Genomic DNA, 20,971 nt, shown 5'->3' on the forward strand with positions numbered 1-20,971 from the left:
TGTGATACAAATGTATTAGTCAGACTCATAAATAATATTGTACAGATGGAATCCAGCGAAATGTTTCGGGATGGTTGTTATTAAGCACCTGTTTTGACCACACAACTGGCAAAATGCATTCAAGAGAAGTTTTTGATAACCATAAATCGTAATAGGCCTATTTTGGAACCGAGTCAATTATCTATATATATGCAAACATTTATATCGAATTTTATATCCACAAGATAAAATATATATGTCTATGGATAAAACCCAACTGAGGCTTAAGCACCCTTAAAGGTCCCATGTCATGGCCATTTCTACTGATCATAATTCCATTGTTGAGGTATACTAAAATAGATTTATATTGTGCAATTTTCCAAACTCACATTGGTTTCTCATACAGCATCTCTGTATAGTAGGCTATGTGTATTCACACTCTGTCCTAAACGGCTTGTTGGAGCTCCCTGTGAGCCCAGTGTGCCTCGCAACGTCCCGCCGAGTGTGTGTGTGTGTGAGGATTCGGAAGTCCGCGGATTGGTCCAAACGTAACGGCTCCGCGGACATAACGTATACGGTTACGTCACTATACCCAATTACGTCACTATACCCAAGAAGTAAACAATGGAAAAAGAGAAATCTCCAACGAGGCGTTCTGGGGCAGCATAGCCTACACAGGTATTTTCTGTGTTAGAGTTTTACTCACTACAGGGTGTACTTTGAGGGTTTGTGACTCTGCAGACCGTTTACATGCATAACAAGCTACATAACACACAAAGGGACGGGTAATAACCAGAAAAGCATGACATGGGACCTTTAAATTCATGGGCCTGAACCGCCTGAACTCTATTGTTTAGGTTCATTACATGCTCACACTGCTCCTATGAACACTGTTTCCCGCCTCAACAGTTTTTTTTTTTTTTAGCCAAAAAGCTGTACAACGACCAGAACACGTGTTGGTTAGCTAACCTGGGCCTGGCACAACACACCTACAGACAGACCAAGTTAACCATGCCAGTGAACATGGCACAACATTTAGCTGCTAAAGACACTGTTATTATTTTCTCAGCGGTGGACAGCGCCGAAAAACAAGCTTTAAGGAGAGTAAATATTGAACTTAAATTCATGAAGTGCTCTGAAACAGGAAACCCCAATGAATGCTAATAATGCTAGTGTTTCCCGGACGTTTTAAGCTAACTGTTTGCTAACCATGAACTTTATAATAAGGTAATATGTCAGTGTTGTTCAGCTGCTTCGAAGTAGCCAACATAAACGGGTAAGTTGTTTAAAGACAAAACATGTTAATGTAACTACATGTATTTCGGTTTTATTCTGAAATGACTGAGTCCAGGCTTTTACTGTGAAGGGACGGCGGCCCAGCCCCCGGTGCTCGGTGCTGGTGTTGTGCGGCGGTGTTGACGCAGCTGAGGCCGGTGAGGGTGAAGCGCTGACAGGACACTGGTGGAGAGCAGCCGTCGGCGCACACAGCTCAGTGAAGTGTGTCTGCAGCAGCCAGCATAACACTGGATTACCATCACACAGAGGTAAGCATGTTCCTTCTCCGCATCACTGATGCAGGGGTTCTTTAATGTTTCCCCGAAATCTATTATTTTCATTTGTAATGTATTTTACCAGGGCTTCAGAACAGCTGACTATGTTTTTTTTTAATTATCATATGATGCAAAACCAACACCACCTAATTTAGTTATTAGTTGTTATTTGAAATGTGGATTCAGCAGATTTTATCAAACACAAGTGCGTATATGAGTTTTGATATAGCATCTCATCACAGAGCTCTGGCTTTGGGACAGTTGCTGCAGTACAGGCGATCCATACAGTGGGAATGCGACCCGCCATGGGTGCCGCACTCCGGATGAATGCCCAGGGGAAAAGAGAAAAAATACCAAGCCTGGGAATTAAACACTGTCTGACTTTACACCTTGCTAAAATACTGTCTGGTATAATTTAAAAAAATAACAGTTAATCGTTTCTTGTGTTGCTGTTTCTTTAAAGTAGCAGGTTGGCTCATTAACGGTTGTCATTGTGAATCATAGGGAGCAGACTACAGGCTACTCCACATGCATACAATAAGACTGTGACATCAGCACCGTCAACTTAATGGATGCATGCAGGTGTTAGGAATTGTTTATTGAATAGTGTTTCACTGTCATTTTTATCACAATGTTGTCAGAGATAGATTCTAGCTTAGGCCATTTTTGATTGGATGATTTTGAAGGTGAACATGCATTGAGGAATTGAATGTAGGAGACGTACAGTAGTTTGGAGGTGCATTTCATTATCAGTGATGCAAATGTGTAAAGGAATTAAACAGTTTCCTATTTTCCACTTCTTATTCCAGTGATATCTGTGTTAGTCTGAGCAGATGTGTTGTGAAGCTGCTCAGTCAGTGCAAATATTCTCTGCAGTTACAGAGACAGTCGACCTGAATGACTTCATATTCTAGTCCGACACGCAGGTCTGCCAACTGCATGTGACATGAACAACTGATTCACATACACACTTAGACAATCAGATACTCATCTCTTGTTGTACATGTTGCAGCGCTACAAAGCTTAGATAGGCTTTTACTTTCCAAAGTATTTGACAAAGAAAAGTTCTACACCATATTTTGAAATATACATTAAGAAAATAGCACTGATCGTTGGGCTTATTCTAATGCTATAAAGCTACTGCAGAATTAAAAAAGCAATGCAAGTCCTTTTGCATTTTTTGTTATATCCTTTATATCTTAACAAATCCCTGTAGTATATTTTGGAGTGCAGCTTGCACTCTGCTTTCACATGTGTAGGAATGTATGGCTGTCATTAAATCCAACAGAAAAGCTCTCTAAGCTTTTTAGTCTTTATAAATAAACAAAATAAGCTCCATACACCTTCACCAGTGTATCTCTTTTAATAAATAATCAGCCTCAGCAGAAATAAGTATCTCCACTTTCTCTGAGCCGTGTTGTTTTCCTCTGAAACTCAGCAAATGTATGTCTCTTGCTTGCCTGGGTTTCATTCATAATTTTACTACACTGGTGACTCTTTCACTCCGAGGGATCTGTGTAACATGACACCAAAGAAGCTTATAAAATATTAACCCGGACACAAATAATTCATCAATCTGCTACGAGGACACGGGCAAAGCAGTCAGACTGATTTTCAAAACAAAAAAAACATTTCACATGTTTTACACACTCTGCTCTGTGTCTTATCACATGGAAACATGTAGTAGAGATAGTGGTTCTAGACAGTGTTTACTTAGAAAGAGAGAACAGGACCTCCGCTAGGATAAAGGACTTTGTGTATTTGCAACCACATCTTTGTAAAGTGTTTTGTCACTTAATTAAACACTATTTGAATTCCCTTAGAGGCAGATTTAATGTCCCCTCAGCTTAGTACTACTACTGAGAATTGATTCAATAGTAGTAGTTCAGTAGTAGTTATAAAGCAGACTCCTGGTTAATGACTTGTCAGCATAGGAGTTGTAGATGTTTACACAGCGGTGGTGTGTGTGTAAATGGAAGTCATATGTTACCTAGCCTTGAGCCATTTGTTCAGTCACGCAAAGAGCAGCCAAACCACTATATGACCTTTTGTACATATTGTTGTACAAATAAAGCAAGTCAAATACTTTCTTTTTGGAGTTGAAACGATTCCCCATATATCATTTGCAAATGTTCAACTTTTGCTGTTGTTGATTTGAGTTTTTTTGGTTTAACTAGCCTCAGTTCTCAAGAAGAGCCGCAACAATGTGTCGATTGGTCGATGAGTAAAATAATGGCCAATTGATTCATAAAAATCTGAAAATAAATATCAGACAGAATAATGTAGTGAAAATAATCATTTTCAGGTGTTTACATTCATGTCAATAATGTAATTGTACAGACAGATTCATATTCTAACAACACTTAAAGTTTGAAAGCCACTTTTGAATGCCACTATCATCCAGATCTTGCTTTTTTAAGAGACTCAATAAATCAAGGTCGAAGTGTTGCATTTCAGTCTATTGAGCTTGACAAACAGAAATGATAACCTGTGGAGTAAGAATGCGACCTGTTGGTGTGAACCCAGCGCAGTGGTTAATATTTCACGAAGCTCGTTCTGAGTCACGTTACACAGATCCCCTGTGTTTGAAAGGAGCGACCCTGGGAAACGTGAATCTCTAAACTGAATGTAAAAGATTTGCCGGCTGGCCTCCAGATCACCCAGCGTTTCAACATGTTCACCATTTGTTTTGTAAATCTGATTATTGGCAACTTGGAAAATGAATATTTGAATATTAAAAAATATGAAATAGTTACAATTTGCAAATTAAGGTTGAATTACCACATAGGTCTTCAAAATAGCTGGCTTTGTCAAATTGTTTTGACTGTGACTTGTGAAATGATATTGCCTTTATATTGTAAACCAACTGGACCCATGTGTTCAGAATGAGTGTTATCTAATAGTTAGCCATCATTAATTACAGTTTTTATTAAGTGCAAAACAGAGTTAACTTGGACAGTGGCAAAATTATTTCATAATATTCTTATCCTTTTTAAGGTATATTTCCTCAAATCACTTAAATGTATTATTAGTTATGAATTCCTGCATGCCAACTGCTTAGTGAAGCTGGATATTAGCATGACACAGACCTGTTTTTGTGACAGTATTTGTAGAAACAGCCCTGTATTTGCTTTTTTTTAAAATTTGAATCACGGATGGCTTCAAACACCAGGTTTCTGTTTTTACTCAATGTTAATGTTACAACAGGTTGCTTAGCAACCCCCCCTCTTCCGCTTTCTCCATCTGCTGCCATTGGCTGAAGTGGTTGGTGAAGTGTTATGCTTTGGCTTTTCAAGGTCTGTGGCACAAAGAAAGCCCCCCGATCATGGACGCGTGTAAACAAGGCAGTGAAAAGACAATTTATGCTTTAGTGATGGATTAAGCTGCACTCTTCATCACCAACACCACACCTCCACCTCCCCCCTCTCCCCTGTGTTACATCTCAGCAACTGGTGGAAAACAACACTATGGCGGCAGTTGTTGGAAGATATTTAATATAACCGGCATGCGTCCTCCTCACTCATCATCACACAAAACCGTAATGATCAAGCGACAGTGACGCAAATGATGTTTAGAAAATCACTCACTACAAAATGTGATAAACAATAATGAAACTCTAATAAGAGTGCCGCCACCTACAGAGCCCGGCTGTTATTGACGGAGCTGCCTATTGCGTTTGTGTCTGGGTGTGACGGGTGGAGTCAGACTGGGAAGGCATTCCAGAAATAGACGTATGATGGAGTCCTGCTGCATGCTCCTTTCACACAAGGATACCTTCATAGCACTTAAAATTGCTGGATTATCACATTGCTGTTTATATTCACGTTTAGCCGCCATATCCTATGACTCAATTATCAAGTAGTCTTGTCACATTGGCGCTTGGAGAGTTATATTAGGGAGCACACTCGAGCAGCCTGTCCACGTCGGAGTCAAAACATCCAGCAGAGATGAGGAAACACTTTGAGCGGGATTGTCATCGCCGCTCACCTAATGTGCGGTGCGGCCCGTTATCTAAGCCAGGAGGAATCCTATGTGCACAGCTGAGCTCGTTATCTAGTGATGACATTAAAGCATCATGAGTGACTGTTACTCATATCCGCAAATAGAGCACTTACGATAATAGCTTCACAACACGATTATGGCGGACAAAATAATTCAAGAGAACGGCATTATCACAATGTCTTTAGAAGTTTTTTAAAAGATTATATTTATAATGCCAAAATGATCTTTAACTTTGGTTATACAGCCATTTCTTATGCCTCCATGCCTGCACCAGATGTATCAGCAGTCATAGCATTTTAAGGTTGTCCTTTAAGTACGACTGTCGTGATATCCCATCAACCTCTTAAAGAATATCTTCAAAGTAAGATATGGACTCAAGGATGACCTGAATTGAATTTGATGGTCAAATGTCAAAGGGTCAAAGTCACTGTGACATAACAAATACATTATGGGCCTTTAAACAAGGATTGAAATGCCATTAAAGACCATTTCCAATTGCCAAATTCTTTCACCAGAATTAAGTGTAGTTTGGGGGAGTGTGAGTCTATAACCGTAACTGTACAGGAGCCTACAAAAACGATTCATTAAAAGCATGTTTTTTCATTTTTTTTAAATATTAAATGGCAGTGTATAATCTCTATTCCATTATTGATATATTACCATTATTGTGGATTTATTTCCCAAATGTATCACTTACTGTATAGTGCATACTAGTTAAATATCCCTATTTGCTCATAAGCTTCTCTGAATTTCTTATTGCTCCTACCAAGAAAACGACCAAAAGCCCCTTAAAGAGACACCTCAGGGCTGCTTGAATATTCAGTCGAATGTTTATCCTCACTCCTGGGCTTGTGAGCCAAGCTCTCTCACTCTTGGAGAGCAGCCTGGAGCCTTTTGCTGTGAAGATGTATCACTCTGGGTACACTGTCAGCTCCCTGACATTCTTATTACACTGCCTCTAAAAGCCTAGTAGGCACAGTATAAGCAGGCTGGCTCTCTAACACAGCATCTGTAACTGCAGTCCTCCCCAGGACCCTCACACATGTCAGCCAAGTGTTCCCTCTGTCCCGGGAATCTGGCCATGGTCACGTCCAAAATCTGTCAGGGCTTCTCATGGACACGCTGGCAGGCTGCGAGCCTCTCCAAGCGCTGAGACACATCTTTCATTGGCTGGCATGATGGGAGCTTCGTTTGCCTCCGAAAAAAGGACACTTTTGTCCTAAAGGTCACAAACATCCTCAAATGTGAAAGTGATACCATTGGATCACTACAAACAAATGAAGTGGTATTTCATTAGGCGAGGTTCAAAGGATGTTCTGATATTCATATAGATTCATTTTAAGCTCCATCCGTTATCAACATGGATGCGTAATCCTGCTCTCAGGCCTATAATGACACCACTTTTGATGTTACATACATTTCCTTTTATGCTGCAGTTGTTTGAAATGACCTTCAAATAGCTTCCTGGAGGAATGTGTAGAATCCCAGGCTGCCGTCCAGCGTGGAAACTGTTTATGGAATAGAGTTGGGAGGGTGGAGGGGTAGGTGGGGGGGGGGGGGCTATTCTCAATTAGGCGGATAAGCTGCTGCTCCGGAGCGGCCCTTTCGAGCCATGTTTGGAGCTGTTTGGTGGGATCCACGCTCAGCGCTGGATAGCTTCTCTCCTCTCTGCCATTTGTTCACAAAGCAGAAGTCAAACGGCGTTACGTAACAGCCCTTTCTGTCCGTCCACAGTACAGCTGAGCGTGTGGAGAGAGCTCTTTTGTGTTAACATAGCTCACTTTTAAGGCGGCCTCTGACTGCGACACAGAGACCCCCTGTGTGAAATACATCATAGTTCAACTTGGTACCACCCCACCTTTGTTTAGTTTTCACAGGGACCGACAGAAGCTGGAGGCTGATTCAGATGAACTGATTGTTGCTGCTCTGGTCCGCTGGAGTCATAAAGCAGTTCGGGAAAAATCTATTTTATACTAATTAAAAATAAGATACTGTGTCTACTAGGGTCAGACAAATGTGTTGGGTCACATTCATTTGTTTTTTCCAACATCTAAAGAGATACAAGTTTCGTTATAATCACAGTGACATTAAATCGGCTGTCCCTTAACTGTTTTATTTATACCTGTAATTTAAAAGTTTGATAATGTTTCTTGTAAATAATATATTCAAATTGGTTGGCAATATTCAACTGTATACTATTCAGAAGGTGTTCAGGGTCACAGCTTTAGCTTGGGCTTAATTTCAGAGAAAGATCTGTTAGAAAGAACATTTTCTGTAGTTTCTTGCTCTAAAAAACATTGGTACAGTATCAGCTCTCAAAACAAAAAATAGTTTAGTACTGAAACAAATGTATCTCTAAAATATTATTCCTTAACAATAGTTGCGGGAATACACTTATTTTCTTTCTTTCCGAGAGTTAGATGAGAGGTTTGACAATCTAATTGCTGTAAGGCACGTTAAATATATAACTGGAGCATTAATATTGATATTAATTGACAAAAAAGTTGCAGTTTTTATTCAAACTAGAGTATCAACATACACATACATCTACATGTCCAGAACATGTTTTGATATCATATATCTAATCACACATTAGCATAGAACCAGTAAAGCTCATTGAGTAACTTCATCAGGTTGACTGAAGTATTAAAACCTGATGAACGGCTGAGTCATCCAGTAGCGAATTCCAGCCGTCCTCCATTGTTGGTCTGTCTCTCGTCTTCTGTCTCTACGGAGCGTTTGGAGGGGGTGGGAGGATTTTATATGGTGGTCTGCACAGTTGTTGAGTGGGTGCAACATTCCCAGGTGGCATGTGGTGACAAGTCCATCAGGACACGCCTGTTGTCAAAAACAAACAGACCCCCTACATAGCGAGGGTCAAGGTTAATGCTGGGACCTGTCCCGCCCAAACAAGAGCCTCAAAGCTCAGCCGGAGCCCCAGAAGGCTTCAGAGGGACCTGATGATTGTGGAATAAGGACTTGCTGTGCTCATCATCCAGAAGGTAATGCCCCCCGCCCCAGATCTGCGGTAATGTGTTGGGAAGCCTTTTGGGAGTTTATTGTTCTGGAAGGTATTTTAGATACACCCAAGAGTATTTGGTGGGAGATTTATGTTTCTGTGTGTAATGGTGCAAATGGGATGAATCCTCTTTCCTTTTCTGTGTACTCCTGCTTCTGGTTCATCAAAATGGTTTGAACGGTGAGGGCGTTTATTTGCTGGGATTTCCCGGAATCTTGACTGATCATTTTAGTGCATTAATAACACCTGTTAGAAAAAGTTTATACAAAGTCTCTCAGGTGTGAGAATTTGGAGTCTCAAGAGACAACCAGAATATGTCTGAGATCACATTGTAGCCATTTTTGTGTTCTTCAAATGCTTGTTTGATTCTCGTCCTGGTGTTACTGTTATGAGAGTTGGTCTCATGTCATTTGTCAGATCATGATGTGTCAGTTTACCAAGAATCCCCATTTGGAGAGTGTGAGCTTAAACCTTAAAAAGGTAATAGTTGTATCTGTTGAGCTACTCCGTCTTACTGTACGTACTACAGGACAGGCAACAACTACACATACACACAATAGTTTGATGCTATGACAATACGTATATATTTTTGAAAAAAGTTAAATGATGTCAAGAGTTAAAACAAAACGTATATGATTAACATGATCTTAAGCAATTAAATGGTTTACAGTCCAAATACACTTTAATAAATGTAATTGGAGTTGTATGTATACCCCCTATCTAACCAGAATGGATCCCTTATATCCTGTGTTGTAATATCTTTCAGTGATTTGTTTTTTTCCAAAGAGATTGGATTTGCAATGTTATTTTCTTTGAAAACTTACATTCAGATGGACTTATCTTTTCAATCTCTAGTCATATTTTCCCAAAACAATATTTGTATTTATTATGTGGTGGAATGTTCCTCCTAAACCTCCAATATAGTGTTTAGAGGTGTACATTCAGAAACAATCCAAAGTGTACATTTTGGATACAAAATTGCAACATATAGACGAAAGAAAATCAAATGCAAATAATCTTTTTCTTTCCCATTACAGAATATAAATAATGGTGAGTGTTCATCAAATCCATTTGTGTTCATAGAGAATTGTAAAATTGTGAAGCAGGGACATCTAAAAGCCTTTTTGATTATAAGGAGTGTTTTTGCACGGCTCTGCTCTGAGGCATCTCTTCCTAAAAAGGCCAGGGATGATTTCTGCTCTTGTGTGTTTATACAGTGTGGTGAACGCTGCAAGCTGTCATCTTCCCACTAACTATCATATAGTCTGTGTGTGAGAGGATTGAATACTCCCTTTAATACTGTATATTTACAATGTTGGGGTTCATCCGAGGATACAACGGAAGTAGGGTTGAGATCAGTGTAATGAATGCCTGTTAATGGTTTTGGAAATGAGAGCATTGATGCGTTGTCTCCCCGGGATGCAGGGGGTCAGGAAGCAAGTTGACTTTATTAAAGAGAAGGGAAATAAATACAGAGCTCCTGGTGCTCTGGGACAGCTCGGCTCAGAGGCTGCAAGAGCTTTTAAAAGGTTTTTAGCTTGGTGTCCCCGGGGGACCTGTTTGGAATCGCTCCCATTTTCCCTCATCCATTTAGGGCCTATTTGTGGAGGTTTCCAGCTGGAACATGAGTCCCCTGCCTGTTCTGCAGGTTGGCTTATTTACCGCCGTTTGTATAAACACAGTGCACACGCAGTCCCACGCTAACTAGCAAACACACAAGTTAGAAGACATTCGAATGAGTTTCCTGTTTTTCCCATTACCATTATCAATAGCCTGCAAACAAAAACATTATTTGTGTTCGTCTGTGTGACAGTTTGATTGCTTTTTTTATGTTTTTGTGTCAATTCAATCAGCCTTTCCTTGGCATTTGAAACGGGGACGTCTCCTAAATCAGCGGTGCTGGCTGAGCTCAAAGAGGCCCGGCGGAGCAGTGGGAAGTGTTTCACAGACACTGTTCTGGTGGCCCTGGTGTTCCTTCTGCATGCTCCACTGATGCAGCTCAGATTAACATATGTTTGATCTCTCTAAAGCCCTCCTCCTGCCCGTCCTTAAAGGGGAACACAGATTCATATTCATTTCATTGGTCAAGGGCTTCCTCCCAAACTAAACTTAAGGCATGCAAAGTGCAGCTTGTCACGCCAAAGTGTAAACTACTGAATTCTTGTCCGCAGTTAATTTTTTACATTTTAACTAGTTTTTAGCCAGAGATTAAAGGTAGTGAAGTACATTTACTCAAGTACTGTACTTAAGTACATTTGTAGGGTACTTTTAATTAAAGTCTTTCATTACTTCATACTTTACACATTTTAGAACCCAAGATTATACTTTGTACTCCTCTATATGTATTTGACTACTTCACTTGTTACTTAATAGATCCAATTTATTGGCTAATATGAAATATAAATCAACTAATAAAAAAGCATTGCCATAATTTATAGGTTAAGATATGCAACAGCAGCATATACGTAATACAAATGAGCTCCACCCTTACCAGCTGTGATGAACACATTAAAGGGGCCCTAATTATTTTTCTTTTGCTTGAGTAAAATATCTGAGTACTCTTTCCACCTCTGGTTTTGATTAATAACAGAGTCTCCATTGTAGTTAAAATGATTTAAAGACAATCCACAGACAATCCCTTCCCTAATTATTTTCACATGTATCAGCTGTTGCCATCCTTGATTAGATAGTTGTTTGGCTTTGTGATCATAGATATCGTGATGAAATAGCACATGAGGAACAGTGACATTAGATTGTTAGGACACAGTCAACATATTGTCTTGCTGTTTGCTCCTTTTTCTGCAATCGGATTGGACAGTACATCATCCGATTGTCATTGTTTTATAAAGCAATACATTTTCTATTAATGACACAGTTAAAGCTTGTGTGTCATAGACTACATTTGATGACTGGAGGTTCACCGTCTTCCTGTCTGGAACCATTGTATCTCATTTCAGTGTGTAACCCAACCATTGTACTACCACAATTTCATTAGCTGTATGCGGTCCCCAATTACAGCTATTGGTTGCAGTGCGTCCACTTTCCCTACAGTAGAAGCGACAGCCTAGCCAGCCCTTTCAATGATTCTTCTGTATACCTAATATTGCCACACACTCTTCCATAATAAAATACACTGCATGCTGAAGGCAGACTGCAGCAAAGCAATGGCCCGGGTACCAAACGTACCTTTTTATATACTGATATCTGCTGGTAGTCACATTGTTTTTTATAAAGAAATTGTCAAAATGTTCTTAATTCAACTTCTTAAATGTGAATATTTCCTGGTTTCTTTACTCCTCTATGACAGAATATCTTTAGGTTGTGGACAAAAAAGACGTTACTTTGATAAGGCTATTTTGGCCTTAACAAACAATGCTTATCATTTTTGACATTGTTCTGATATTTCATGAGCTCTTCAATAAAGGTCAAAATACACTCACGCTTATTTACCTTCTTAACTGCTTCGTACAAACATCAGTATTGATTCAACTGTCTGTGACATGTAAATTGCCTTGTGTTGCTGTACCAAGCATCTTTGTTTATCTTCAGGTTAAAGTATCATTCATATCAGCAGCTTTCCATGACAACACTGAGTTCAATATTTGTATCCCTGTGTTTCTTCTCCAGGGCTCTCCAGAAGGGGGCGGCGTGAGACCGACCACGACTCCCAGTAAGTCATCTCAGTCTGGAGTAGTTTCAGTGCCTTTGGTTGAATTGAATGCTGGTGAAGCACTCTGTACTGTACCGAATAAGAAATGTTAGATACTTGTAACTCCCTAAAGTCTTTTGTCATCATGCTTCTTTATGGTTTTAACTCTACTACATTCACTTTAAATATTAAGTACTAATATTTTTGCAGATTTACATTATTAATTCAAAATAATGATCAACTAATAAACTATTATATGTTTTTATAGCGTAGGCTACCCAGCAGAATATCAACTTTTAATTCAATCAAACCCTACATTTACCATGCAGGGAAGTGATGAACACGTTAATGCATCAATAATTATAGAACAATCGTTTATTATATTTGGTTCTGTAAAGTACCAAACTGCAAAAATTACTACTTTTAGTTTTAGTACTTTAAGTATATGTTGATATACTTTTGTACTTTTACTTGAGTGCATTTTGAATGCAGAACATTTAATTGTAATAGAATAATGTTATACTGTTGTATTACTTTTCTTAACCCTTAGATGCACTTAGAGTGACTGGACCACATACACTCTTCCATAAGTGGGTCAAAAAGGACCCGTATTAGAATAATGTGTTTTTATGCCATTTTTGTCATTTTGGTTAAGTAAAATCACTTGTATATTATTTAGTATTATATTTTGGTTCACACTAGAAATATTTTATATTTCATTTTTCAATATTTATAATTTTAGAAGAAAAAGATTTACATTTTGAAAAAAAACGAAATTCCATAGAAAATGCATGCGGGTAATTTTTGACCCACTTATGGAAGCTTGGGGTAGTAATACAAAAACTACAATTTCTTAAAATTTATAAAATGTCAATTTAAAATTTGAATGGCATGATATCCAAAACATGTTTTTTGAGGAATAGCTGGAATATGAAATGATAAAAATGTTTAATTACAAAGATACTCTAATACCTCATTCACACCAACGCAACCCCGGTTCAAGCTCCGTACTAGAGCTTTTCAGGTTCAGAACCGGTTCTTCGGTTTAGCTCCGGCTCTTTTCACACCGCCCAGAGCCCGACTGGTGCTGCGTCATTGCGTCATCGTTTGCGTCATGACGTAGCCGTTTGCGTGCCTGCTTCATAAAGCCAAACCGCGCAGAAACCCCTCACAGCTGACACCGACAACAACAACAATGGCCAATTGTGCTCCAGCTTCCTCTGTACCTCTTCGGAAGACCAGATTCCCAGGTGGTAGCTGGTCTCTTCACCACTGCTGCTTGTTAAGTTTCTCCATCGTTGTGTACAAACTGGATAAAACGCGGACTTTTTGTTGTTGTTCAGGAGTTGATCCCGCCCCTGCCCCCGCCTCGACGTAAGCGTGACGTATGCGGTGCTTTTGCTCTAGCAGGACAATTTTTTGGTGCTTGAAACTAACCGGATTCCGGAGCTAAGAGGCTGCTCCGCTGCGGTGTGAACAGGAAAACCCGGTGCTTTTCAAGCTCCAGCTCCGAACCGGCCCTGAAACACCGTTGGTGTGAATGAGGTATAAGAAAACCACCTCACCGGTTCAAAAAAGACCCACTTGAGAAATTGCGAGACAATTTAGTACGGCCCTCGAGGTAATTTATAAACACACGCAAAAAAGAAAAAAATGTAAGAAATCTAGACCGCAAAAAAATTAAACAAGCGAGTGCCTGTTTTTCCTGGACAAGGTCAGGGTCCTTGAACACAACACGAGCCTAACGTGTCATCACGTGGTATATGTCTCGACTGACAGCTGTGCAGTTCTGACGGAGAGCACCAGAACGCTGCTTCAGCACTTCAGAAACTGCAGTACCGATAAGGAGCCGTACACATGCCGCAGTTTCTGCGTGTCTGTGTCTTTAGTTGTAAGCCCAGTGGCGATCTGTTCATCTGTCATACAAATCATACAGTCAATAACTTTGTTGTTATTAGCATCTGGTTAGCTAGCTATGCTAACGAATATAAGAAGCTTTTTCTACAACCAGTGAGGTAAAGGAGGCACATCTTTATATGATCATTATAGTTAACAAGAGAATAAAGTAAACAGGTATAAAATACTATATGACAGTAAACAAAAGTTGTTATTAATAAAGAAGAATACAGTTTAAAGGGGAGTGATTTGTCAAATATTCATAAAGAAAAAGAAATCTGCTTCCAGTTCTGTTTCATCTGGATGTTGAGAGATGTATCCATTGATCTCCTAATGTTGCTCTCAAAGTGCACCAGATTGATGCTTTTAACTTCAACATTTAAAATCTTCCCGGGGGTGCTGGAGGAGGTTAGCCCCCCCCCCCCCCCCCACCCCCCCCCACACTTAAATCATGTTCACATGGATAGGAAACGAAATATATTTGCAAACATCTTGTGTCCATATCTTTCTGTTTTGGTGGTCACGCCACACAGTGCATGCATACGCATGTGGTCACACCACGCCACACCGTGCATGCATACGCATGTGGTCACACCACGCCACACCGTGCATGCATACGCATGTGGTCACACCACGCCACACTGTGCATGAATACGCGAGTCATGGTGAGATATCTGGATTAAGAGGTTGCTTTTTCTTTGCACAGAATTAAATGAATGGGCTGTGATTTTAGTTTTTTTAAGCAGAGGTCAATAATTTGTACGGCCCTCTGAGGATATTGTAAAAATTGAATTGGCCCTTGAGAGGAAAAAGGTTCCCCACCCCTGATCTAAGGGTTAAGTAAATAACGGAGTACTTTTCCACCTCTTCATCCATTCACACAAGCAGACACAAACATGTTAATTTAAAGCTTTTAATGGAATGATGTATGCTCTCTCTTCATCTTGAATTCCTTCTATCAACTTCTAGATTATGAATTGAATGAGATTTGTGTGTGTTTTGTGTTTGTATTAAAGCCCCACGCGGTCCTCGATCAGTCTCCGCTGTCCGGATCACGCCTCTGAAGACCATGAAAGGCTCTCCTGACCTGATTCCTGCCGCAGGTTAGATATCCCTTCGCCTCATCAATCTTTCAGGGCCTACAACAGTGGGACGCCTCACACTCTCATAGAAAACATGCAATGACACTCTTAAAACTCACTTGTTAACAACGTGGTGTCACTTTAATAACCTGTGTTGAGATGGGACGATCTCCAGCTGCTCCACATCCAGCTCTGTATTAGTTTTACAGGACAGGAAATTAATTTGATGGCCTGGTTTTGATGTTACAGTTCTATTTCGGTCATTTGGGGCATGAGGTAGCAATAACTTAGATTTCCAGCAAACCAAATATAACAAGAACGATGAGGAGCTGCGGAGATGATGCTCTTATTTTTCGTTTTCTTCAGATTTGGACCCCAGCAGAGTGTGCAAAGGGAAAGGAGTGGTGACTCTTAGGGCCACCCTGGTCCATATAGACGAGGAGGGCTGCATCAGCCGAGAGCCAAACGTCATCACAGCGCCAAGTAAGTCAGAGCGAATGCCACAGCTGCTTCATAACAACTCTCCGCATGATGAAAGAATATTTGTGGGACAGTAACAGTTGCACGGCCGTGTGAAAACAGGGCACGTCACGGTGCGATGTGGACACACTCTGTGAACGTTGCCGTAATTTAAAAAGAATGCCATCATGTCGTTAGAATTCCCCACATGCCTTTCACAGGTCTCTTTGGATGTCAGGATTATATTAGTCGTCATGTTTTGATATGTGTGCTCGGTTGGTGGACTTAAAGGCCGATTGCTCATATTTTCATGCGAGTGTCAAAGGGCTTTATTGTTGCGGCCTGCCCACTGCACTTTGGAGCAGGGGGCCGCAACTGTGGGCCTGTTTGTTACATGGAGCACATTAGAACCGGACTGGAGGCCGGCCAAGGCTTTTGGGGAGATGCTTTAATTGTTGTAGAGAATATAAAGGCCATCGGAACAAACAGCCTTTGCAGCTCGCTGAATAGACTCTTTGTTCTGACCACAAAGTTCAGAAAACTGTGGGAGTATCTTTTCTTTTTTTCCCTTTCCTGGGCATATTAACATCTCTGTGCATGGAAACCTCCAAGCAAAGCATTCACGCCCTGCGGAAAGAAATGGAGATTTATTTGATAGCTGTTATACTGAGTACTTTTTAGTGTCATCCTAAGTGATTTTATTCCCGCTGCGCTGGCTGTCAAACTGAGAATGTTCTGGACTCTTTTCAGGTGACTGGACAGGCCAGATTAATGGAGACAGCTCTAAAGCAGGATTGGCAGAGGAAGGCAGCAACATCACAGCTGATTTACCACCTGTAAATAACACTCAGTGCAAGGTACGTTTACTTTCACCCAATAGGATCTTACTATAAGAGCTGTGTGATCTGTTTATTTTGAAGTCTTTGTATTAATTAAACAGCGTACTTTCTGTTATTTTCAGGCAAATTCACCAGAGAGCATAAAAGCAAACCAGGCTCTATGGTCCAGTGATATCCAAAACTGTGTCTCGTCTCCCTCCGGCTCTGTTTACCCCTGCACGAGCACAGTGAACCCCACCATAGTCCTGCTGCACCACAACAGAGGTGAGCACACCTGTCTTTTGCATGCATTGGTGCATTTTATGTTACTCTGTGATCCATTAGCCTTGTCTTGTTCTGTGTCACACATGATGTCTCACTTTTGCTTCACTGTTCAGTCACATTTCACTGTGCTTGTCCTTCTCTTTCTCTCACCACAGAGCAACAAAAGCATCTTTCTCATTTTCAAGGTATGGGGTCTTGGTGATTTCTATTTGTAATTTATTTTTCATTTCAGCAGTCGTAGTTTTATTACAGCGCAATATTTGTTTCTACTCAACTGAAGCATCTGTCACCCTCCCACTGCCTTGACACAGCCGGCTAAATGCCACATGCCTGATGAAGTGAATGAGTCATGTTTTATGAGTCAATGTGTTGGAAAATAATTGAAACGTTTATTTGGTGACAAGAATGTCCCAGGCTATACAGAAACATCAAGGCTACGAGTTATGTTATGTATATTTGTCGTTTATTTTCTAATATGATGCTAATTTAAGACCTGCGTCACACTAGATTTCATTTTGTGTCCGTTGCCAGATAAAGATTAACACTTTCATCCACTTACTTGACACCTGACACATCTCATTCATGCGGCCAACTGTCACATGCTGCATAATGTGATGCAGTGTTTACCTCGGGGTCAGCTGTTGTTATCAAGGCTTTACTGTCATGAGGGAACAACAACAGAAAGTTCCAAGAGAATAGGGGGTGAAAAGGACTTTGGTGACACGTAGTAAGCAGTCATGCAAAAACAAGAAACTACTATATATTTCAAATTTGTTGTGATATATGTCAAGTCTTTTATGCAATGGCAAGTGTTGCTAAATAAATTTCCCTCAATTTATGATATTGTATTATCATAAATGAACTTTTTTTTGTCGTACAGAACACATTCTGTGAGGCAAAATCTAGTGAATTATATGTATAAAAGGCAAAATGTTAATTTGATCAGGGGCACATAACATGCGGTACCCATAGATTTTCCATAGGTTGAAACCTGTAATAAAGTTTATAGTTTTGGAACCAGAGGCCTGTACTAGGAATCCAGTTCAACATACCCTGGATATGTTTGAGTTATCTGGCTTAACTAACCCAAAACAAGCGCGATCTCGCTAAGCGGCCCTACGGCGCTGGTTATCAACTCGGTAACTCAAGCCAGGGTTTCTCTCTCCGGCTGAGTGCGCGTTCACATGAAAGGGGCGGGGTTAGCAACATTTGACCAATCACAAACATGGACAAGCATACTGACAGCGCAACATCATACTTCCTGAATTAAAAGTAAACTATAATATTAGACAAATATGAAGACGTTGAACTTTAAACATCCATGACTTAAACACTTTATCCAGGATAAAAGCCACATAGCTGCACCTGCAAGGTGATATTATAATATTAAATATTATAATATATAAATATTATAGTAAACTCAAACATATCCAGGTTATGTTAAACCGGCTTCGTAGTACAGGCCTCAGGTCTAACACACATCAACACTTATTTGTCATTCATACTTGTATTTTAATTTCATCCCGCCTGTCATTTGCTGTACGCAGCCCACATTATCTGTATATCTAATGTCCTGTAATTCAATGCAATACTTCAGTGTCATGAGTCATTTCACTATAAATGCTCTTTGAACTTTTGTCTGGCTTACTGATGTGTTTTTGTCACAGACCCAACCCCAGAAAGGGACAAAAGCCCTGATCCGGGGAGGGACTCGGTCAGTCCGGATGATATGGACTTGAAGAGGCTGCGGCTGTCTCTGCACTCCCCTGACTTCAGTCCTGTCAACAAGCCCATTGTGCCTGTACGGGTAAGCAACACAACCGCCTGTCAGATGAAGATAAATCTACTCACTGCGGATGTTTAGAGGGTGTGTTGTTCATATGATAAATGGTTATTTGATGTAACAGTAAAAAACATTGTTTAAAGCATGTTACCAAACGTGTTTGTAATATACTGTAGTCAGTTGTTGATTTGTGCTGTATTTCTGAAATGTTTCTTTGATTTGGTAATCATTTTTTTAATCGATCAAAATAGTTTTCTCTCTTGTTATTAATTTATGTTCACACGAAAATAAATCTTCTTCTCGTATATAATGATTTTAAGTTTTTCAAGAAATGTCAACAGCTGGGGAAAAGAAGTACAGAAGTAATTTACCTTTTTATGCGGGTGACATTGTATGTTTAAATGATTACAATAAATAACCAAACCTGCTTATCCACAATATGTGTTTACTTTGTTTTCAGATTGCAAAGAGAAATTGAAACTGTCTTTGAAGACAGTGTGAATACTTGTACTCCTATTTATAACGTGGGGTAAGCCTCTTGTGGCTCAAATTAGTATTACAAAAACAAACTCAAATAATTATCCTATAAAAACAAATCATCTGCCAAAACTTTTTTTTTCACCTGTTCATATGTCACAAGAGAAAACAATTTAGATCAGACTTAGAAAAATGTACCATTGAATTGTTTTCTCATTTACCTCTCAGGTACATGTTCATCCTCAACTATTAATGAAAAGTCTCCACATCTCCATTTCAGAACACAGAAAAGTCCAAAGACTGGTACAAGACAATGTTCAAACAGATCCACAAAATACCTGGTAAGAGACATTTATCAAATCTACTTTTTGTATGTGGGATCAGTTTTGTCTATCATGTTCCTGTGCTGTTGTCCAAGCCCTGTGTGTGTTTCTATATGTGTGTGTTAATATGTTTGTTTGTCATGTTGTCCTCTGTCTCTCCATCACTGTGCTCAGAGGCTATAGAGGAAAACCCTTACCGTCCCACCTACATTTTCCCCGAGAACTGTGATATTCAGATGAAATCGAAAGGTATCCGCTGACAGTGACTCCACTCTTGTTGGCTTGATAACTGATCTGCAGCCATCCTCGGCCCTTTCAAATACTTGAGCTGTGTTTTAACCTGTGAAAAACAAAATATCTTAAAGATGGCCTCAAGTATTTGAATGGCTTTTACCTAATCTTTCCCGACATCCGTTCCATAACATAGCGCCGTTTTATATGAACTGCAGGTTTCGTGCACACTTCCTGTGTTGCTGTCCTGGGACATTTTCTACATCACTAAGCTTTTGGATTTAAAGGGCTTTATTTTACAGAAAATATGACATGTGACATTAAGAAAAGCACAGGTGTAAAAGGATAAAATGAGTGATGGCTGAATGCCATTTAGCTGTTTCTGTGTCAGAGTCTCGTATTGGCTCACTGTCAGTCTGTCATGACCCACTGCCACACTTGAATAGAGCAGAGTCATCGTTTACGTTATTAGTGACACATAGGCTTTTCCTACTATGACAAGTCCAAATCTCTGCTGGTACAAAAACAGTTTTTTAACGTATTATATTGGACATTAATGTAATGTAATGACAGTCCACTAATTTGCCACATTCAAAGTAAGAACCCTGAAGAAGTCCAACAGTGCTAGTTTATTATAGAGACAGATTTGAAAGGAGGAGGGATTTACACACGCAAATGGTCCACATGATTGGAAAATAACTCGTAGTTACAAACTGGGTTGGCATTTGAGAGTTGCATTATGGGAAATGTAGTCAGTGTTTCTGTAGCTTTTATTAAGTGGAAAAAATCAGGATATCTCAGCTTCTGCTGCACACATCTTTACAGAATCTGTCTCTTGTAAGTCCCCCAATTTTATAGAATTATCATATCAAATTGCTGGAGTAACCCTTAAATGTTTTGCCATGTCATTAACAATAACATTTGTGGGTTAGTTTCTAATTCATACTCTCACAAAACAATGGTTTAGGCTTTAAGAATCATTCTTGATTCAAACATACTTATCTGGTTAATTACAGCATTGATAAGTCATGTTGAGGAGGATGCTGCACGAAACCTGGTAGTGCCATTCTACTTTCACTTAACAAATTGTAGCAATTACTCATGGCTTTTTTGTATTTGCTGTTAACCATCAAATAATTGATTGATGTGAATAATCTTTATTTTTCAAACATGTCATAAACGCCATCATCAAGAGCATGAGCAGTCTTTGGATGTAGCGTGCTTTGGTGGCCACTAGATGCTGCTGCAGACCTGCACTTTAGTCTGTACTGCCCTGTGTCTGGTCTTACAGGCACTACACAACCTTCAGACTGCGTACCGCTCCTAACAAGCTTCATCTACTAAGGTCAAAGTTTGGTTTGTCTAAACTTGACCACAATGTGTAGTTGAGACTTACTCTTTAAATGTTATGTCACACA

The 20,971-nt window shown here is 39.8% G+C and overlaps 1 protein-coding gene across 7 annotated transcripts in view; it reads left to right on the plus strand.

The window, feature by feature from the left end:
- The first annotated feature begins 1,396 nt into the window (after positions 1-1,396).
- Positions 1,397-20,971, plus strand: part of LOC117552280 (sorbin and SH3 domain-containing protein 1) — a 47,621-nt gene continuing 28,046 nt past the window's right edge. For 5 of the 7 annotated variants that reach the window (XM_034225636.1, XM_034225651.1, XM_034225671.1 and 2 more), the window contains exons 1-10: positions 1,397-1,523; positions 12,178-12,220; positions 15,112-15,198; positions 15,544-15,660; positions 16,387-16,493; positions 16,598-16,739; positions 16,895-16,924; positions 18,407-18,546; positions 19,280-19,340; positions 19,497-19,571. In XM_034225636.1, the coding sequence (XP_034081527.1) occupies positions 15,165-15,198; positions 15,544-15,660; positions 16,387-16,493; positions 16,598-16,739; positions 16,895-16,924; positions 18,407-18,546; positions 19,280-19,340; positions 19,497-19,571 (706 nt within the window). In that variant the 5' untranslated portion in view covers positions 1,397-1,523; positions 12,178-12,220; positions 15,112-15,164. Of the gene's footprint in view, positions 1,524-8,460; positions 8,534-12,177; positions 12,221-15,111; positions 15,199-15,543; positions 15,661-16,386; positions 16,494-16,597; positions 16,740-16,894; positions 16,925-18,406; positions 18,547-19,279; positions 19,341-19,496; positions 19,572-20,971 lie in introns of those variants that run through there. The other 2 variants (XM_034225643.1, XM_034225658.1) reach the window with 2 other exon arrangements.

Source organism: Gymnodraco acuticeps, unplaced genomic scaffold (genome assembly GCF_902827175.1).
Source record: "Gymnodraco acuticeps unplaced genomic scaffold, fGymAcu1.1, whole genome shotgun sequence".
NCBI classification, from domain to species: domain Eukaryota; kingdom Metazoa; phylum Chordata; class Actinopteri; order Perciformes; family Bathydraconidae; genus Gymnodraco; species Gymnodraco acuticeps.